The sequence below is a fragment of the Dysidea avara genome, chromosome 7, assembly GCF_963678975.1.
Source record: "Dysidea avara chromosome 7, odDysAvar1.4, whole genome shotgun sequence".
NCBI classification, from domain to species: Eukaryota; Metazoa; Porifera; class Demospongiae; order Dictyoceratida; family Dysideidae; genus Dysidea; species Dysidea avara.
Window position 1 is genome coordinate 10726749 of NC_089278.1, and position 6182 is coordinate 10732930.

Sequence of the window (6182 nt, forward strand, 5' to 3'; positions counted from 1 at the left end):
TGTACATTTGTCTGCCGATAACACTGAAAGACACAGCAACTTGTTTCTTTTCATTGATGTCTTTTGCTAGAAAATAAAGTTCAATCCTTTCAAGATAACTGGTAATAATCTCTTTACAAGGGTTAAAATTTCTCAAGACAGCCAAATGTTGCCATTGTATTTGTACCTCGTCGCCAGTTGTAATGATTGTGACCAAGGAGAAGGATTCAAAGGGATTCACATTAGCACACTATTAACTCTATATTCACTTATTATCAAGATTATCACGCATGCGCATTACAACACCGTAAAACTACGCATACATTACAGGTACATGTACAGTATATATAATCCTAATAGTACATACACTACAGTAATGTTCTAGAATTTCCATTGGTAGATTTATGAAATTATAAATGTTTACTACTAACCAGATTGAAACTAGAATACCGTATAGTAAAAAACTTTAGCGGTAAAAAGTGTGACGAAACCCTCTGTTGAAAAAATTGGCAGAAAAAACTTTGGAGATTGAAATAATATTCACCAAAGTTTTTACCGCCAAAGTTTTTACTGTACGGTATGTAAGGATAACAACAAGGTGTCAACTCATCAGTTAAGTAGTGTAGTAAGTGTATAGGTAGCTAGCGTTGTTTTTTGTAGCAGTACTTTTGTAGCTACTGAGCTAGCAAAGGCGTGCTTCGCTATCTCCTGTGCGATGCCGAGAGTGACCGTATTTTACTTTTTCAGTAGCAGAGTTTATCTTGTATATCTAAGTATTTGGCCAAATCCATCGTGACACAATGAACTAGCTGACATGCGAACTGAGGTGCGAATGGGAAGCCAGTTGGAAATACTATCCCAAGGAGTGCTTACAACTGTGGGACACATTCCTCCAAAGTCAGCTTGATCTTTATTGCATGGTGGTACGAGCTGACCTTCATCTCAATTTCTAGTTACTCAATATGCTCGTGTGATCATCTAAAATAATTGGCGAAAAAAACTTTGGCGAATTGAACACTATTCGCCAAATTTTTACTATATAGTATTCATTTATGAAGTTGTGGTGGATGTTGGGACCTTGGTTCAAAGTCTGGTAATTTTTTTTCCCAACATTTTTGTGCACTACCCCTTGGTGACTGCTCTATTAGACTATCTCGATCCTGCAATTTTACACCTCTTTACTCTGTGGAATTGTTTTCCTATCAAAACGCACTGCTTTGTAGACTCAAGCAAAGTTTGAGTTTTTTTTACGTGAATAAATGTTCATGACTGCAGATTCATAACAACCTTAGGACGGTAATTCACCTATGTAACACTTTCACACCTCAGATCAAAGGAATTCCAGAGGATACATTTGCCATGTATACCTCTTTATAAGGAGACTTCTAAATGTATGCCGGTGTACATTGAAACGTATCCCGGGAAAGTGGTTACACTTCCAGGAGTAAGACCACTTTCATTAAAGCAAGCATGGCCTTGATGTGGATGAGGTAGTGGTACTGCCCTCTGTTTGTTTTATACAAGCTCAGACTGAAATCGATCATGGGAACAAATTAATGCTCACGTGATGATTACCACTAATTGAAGTGTTGCCACAAGCAGCACTCAAATGAAGGCGTTTCAGTATCCTTGCCATTGTACAAGTTGGGAAATGTTATGTACAGGTGAGAACTATTCTTATAGTGCATTCACAAGCGTTTTGGCATGTTTTTGAATGTGGACATGCCTACATTATGGATGACATGAGTTAACCACTCTATAATGAAGTTTACCCTTTAGGTCTTTTGTATATGTTGTGATTAGTCTTTAAACAACGTGAAAGCATTAAAACACTTGTAAATTCACCGAAATTTGCCCTACTCGACTTTTCCATGATATCAGTAGGACCAAGAGTATATAATAGAAACCAAGAGTGTCGAACGGTGTATTTGCCTGTGATTAATGATTGCATAAAGTAACAGATATTTCAGTAATTGTTTGTTTACACGAAATTTGAAATGCGTACATGGCAACGTACTGCAACGGGTCTTTGTTCATCAGTTTTCCATGTTATTCAACCAAGTATTCAACAGTTATTGTACAAAGAAAGTGTAGTAAGAACTCAAGATAACTCCAGCTCGCTAAAACAACAGTTGCACAAACAAGCATGTTGCCACGTCTTCAGGGATCCACTTGGAGTTCCAGAACTTTAACATTAGCCAATTCCCTTTAACGCTATCATATTTTAGCTTGGTTTAGTGGCCGAATTTGACTAAACACAGCAACCCTTAATCGCAATAAAAATGAACAATTACTGAAATATCCGTGTTACTTTATGCAATCATTAATGGCGGGGTAACATACCCTTTCGATACTCTTGGTTTCTATTATATGTTCTTGGTAGGACTCATCCATTTATTATAAGCTACGTTACTTGCTGCCTAGCCACAATCAAATCTTTCAGACATGCATATAAAATGAATCCAGCGGTTACACTCGTATTGGCATCAAGGGTTATGGACACTCATGATTTGCCTGATATGTATGTCTGCAGCCCTTGGGCTTTGGGCATACATATCAGACAAATCACTTGTGCCCATGGTACAACTATAAAATACAAGTACACAGAAAAATTTGGAATTTTCAACTAGAGTAGGGACCATAGCACATCAATAAAAGGTACTGAAACAAGTTGGAGTAGGCACGATATTAAATCACAGTAAAACAACAAGAAGTGTTATATCCCTACTGTGCATTTCCATTGTGGTATCTTGAGCACAGTAGGGATATAACACTTCTTATTGTTTTACTGTGATTTAATATTTCGTGCCTACTCCAACTTGTTTCAGTACTTTTTATCGATGTGCTATGGTCCCTACTCTAGTTGAAAATTCCAATTTTTTCTGTGAACTTGTTTGTTAACTTTTTTTTGTATATAATGATCTAATCCAAAACAGCCAAGCTGTAAAAAAACAGTGCAGCCCTCAAAAAGGCTATGGTGAAAAAAGATGTGAAATCCAAGGTGGCGGTCAAGAAATGGCTGTGATGGTAGGTTAATGGGGAAAATTTTAATAACGACAATTCAGGTGAATTTTTGTGCCGCTTGGTCTTGGCAAAAAATTCACCTAAATTGCCGTTATTAAAATTTTTACCATTAACCTACCATCACAGCCATTTCTTGGCCGCCACCTTGGATTTCACATCTTTTTTCACCATAGCCTTTTTGAGGGCCGCACTGTTTTTTTACAGCTTGGCTGTTTTGGATTAGATTTCATTTCTTTTTGTATTTGTATACCACAAAGATAGGCCGGCTTTGGGACTTTTTTAACCTGTCTTTTTTCTTTACCACAGGAAGAAGAAAAGATGAAGCAGTTGTACTTTAAAAATTTCTGATTTTATCAGCAAATGTACAAATTATATATATAATACATATATTTATTACAGAACTCTCCATGGTGGTTTCTTTGTAACTGAACACTCTACAAGGTGACTTCTTCTTGCTGCCCCTCTACAGGGTGAATTGTTAGTAGCTGAACAATCTACTAGGTAACTTCTTCTAGCTGATCTCTCTACAGGGTGAATTGTTTGTAGCTGATCTCTCTACAGGGTGACTTGTTTCTAGCTGATCTCTATACAGGTTACTTGTTTCTAGCTGATCTCCTGAATTCTCTTCAGGATGACTGCTCTATTAGGATGACTGCTCTATTAGAGTATCTCGATAAGTTGGATTTTGTGTTATAACTCCGTGGCTTTAAGTCTGATTCTTCTACACCATTGAAGAGCCTTTCTAAGATGATTACTCCATCAATACAGCGATTTTCAAAGCATTCGCCCTAGCGGTTTATCTGGTAGGCGTGGCAAGTAGTTGTTTTTTATTAGCTAATCTCGATTGCATAATTGTTACACAGTGTTGGTTTTTTTGTTGTATCTTCCTGGTTTTTAGCTCGATTTCTTTCAAACCACATAAGGTTTGAGGTTCAATAGTTAACCTATTCACCCACCAAGAACCTATTCACCCACAGAGTTTCAGCTTCTTCCCATACGCGGTTTACCCTGTAGGCGTGACAACATATTGGTGTTATTTTTCATCAATAATCGATCATAACACTTTTCCGGTTTATCGTATCCTAGCCAAAGTTGGTACAGAGATGTGCCTTTATACCCCCCTTCGGTGTGCCAAATTTCAGGGCAATCGGATATAGCGTTCGCGTTTTATAGCAGTTTTTGTAAGTGTGCGAAAAGAGGAAGAAAAATAAGAAGGAAAATAGAACGAAGAAACTAAGCCAATTTTTGAAGTCGCATATCTTGGGAACTCTTGATGCGATTTTGCTCTAATTTGGAATGTGGAGTGCTGAAGGTGGAGGGAGTGTCCACAGCGAAAATCGTCTTGTTTTATCAAGACAGCACAGAGCTACGGAGGTGCGAAAATTGCGTTTTCTTTCTTCCTGTCAATATACTCATGGGTGTTACGTGCCGGCTTCTTGGGCCGCACGACACACTACCGTGTGTCTTGATTATGACTGGTGAACCCACACATACCACATCTGAAATGGCGCCATGCACCCCAGCTATATCAATTATCATCTAAAAAGTGAAGTATCCATTACGCTTCGTTGTCAGCTATGTTCAACCGGTTACACAGCATTTCGGATCAAGAACTGTTCGAAAAGCACCTCTGCAATCCATACATATACTAAAAGAAAGAAATGGTGCTGCACATCCCAGTTATATTAATTATCGTCTGAAAAGTGAAGTATCCATTATGCTTCGTTGTCTGCTATGTTCAACCCATTACACAGCAGTACGAATCAAGAACTGTTCGAAAAGCACCTCTGCAATCCATACATATACTAAAAGAAAGAAATGGTGCTGCGCGTCCCAGTTATATTAATTATCGTCTGAAAAGTGAAGTATCCATTATGCTTCGTTGTCTGCTATGTTCAACCCATTACACAGCAGTACGAATCAAGAACTGTTCGAAAAGCACCTCTGCAATCAAAATAGCCACTACGAAAAATATGGACTATTTCCGTTACGAAGGGAAGCCATCGCATGCTACCACCAAATCGACACTTTTCGCTGTCAGCTAAGGGACACAAAGGAGGACACTTGTAAGTCCATGAAGAATGCATGTACGTACTGCGGTATGCCGAAAGGCACCAGTCGGGCTGAAGCGACGTCGAACAGTGAAAAAATCAAGCCCGTATCCTTAGCCGTTATCGAGTTATGCTTGTTTGAAGGCATCGGGCAGTCAGTCAATCAGTCAGTAGAAAATTTCGTTAAATAAATTATTTAAAAAATTCTGTAGTAACTTGTTGAAAGTGTTTTGGGTCGATCTGAAAGTTTGTTTGGGCTTAGTTTTACCTAACCAATACTGCCTCATCGTCGTCAGGCAAAATTGAGACTGGTTTTTGGGTGATATTATTCCGTGGGCCACGCCTACTCCTTTGTGGTCCCTACTATACAGTAACTATCATACTGTTTGATACTGTACACTCTTCATTTGTGCTGGAGTTTGCAGCACTCCAGTCACACATTTGAATTTTATAACAGTAAGTGTATGAAAAGGAATCAAACTCCCTTAGACCCCTACTGCTTAAGAAAAAAAAGAATTTTGAATGTCCATATGTCGCAAATAACTGTTGCAAATTTAATCAAATTTCTGTGTGGCCTATGCTACCTGGCAGACAACTATAGTATAATGCAAAAATGGTGTGCTTTGGAGAAGGGGCCAAATGCCATTTTCTTGGTGTGACATGCCAGCTTTCTTGGCTGCACGACATACTACCATGTGTCTTGATCCATAATAAAAATTTTTTTGTTCTGAGTTGTTGGTGTCTATATAGTACTGGGACATTGTACACTTAGTTTTTAGTTAAAAAAAACAACCTGTGGCAAAGTCTCAAGCAACACAGCACATGGCTTTGCCTTGTTCTGTATTAGTTGCTCGACTTCATCTTTATTTTCCATGCAATGCTTTTGTTACTGTCTATTTTGTTGCTTAAGGAGATTATTTTTGTGCTAGAAAATTTCCCAAGATTGAAATTGGAACAGTGGACAGCTTTCAGGGAAGAGAAAAGGATGTAATACTGTTGTCCTGTGTGAGAGTCAGTACTCATGGATCAATTGGGTCAGTATGCACATACTTACAAAGTAATCTTACTGTATTTACTTAAGCTGTTTTGTGTAGTATTATTATGGTACTATATAAACATTTTGTATAG

General features: G+C 38.2%; 1 protein-coding gene across 2 annotated transcripts in view; it reads left to right on the forward strand.

Annotated features, from left to right (window-relative positions):
* LOC136260063 (uncharacterized) overlaps positions 1–6182 on the forward strand; it is a 50558-nt gene that overhangs the window by 43332 nt on the left and 1044 nt on the right. For both annotated transcript variants that reach the window (XR_010703413.1, XM_066053669.1), the window contains one exon: positions 5984–6088. Coding sequence is in view for 1 of the 2 variants with exons in the window: in XM_066053669.1 (XP_065909741.1) it covers positions 5984–6088 (105 nt within the window). In the remaining variant the exon portion in view is untranslated. The remainder of the gene's footprint in view (positions 1–5983; positions 6089–6182) is intronic.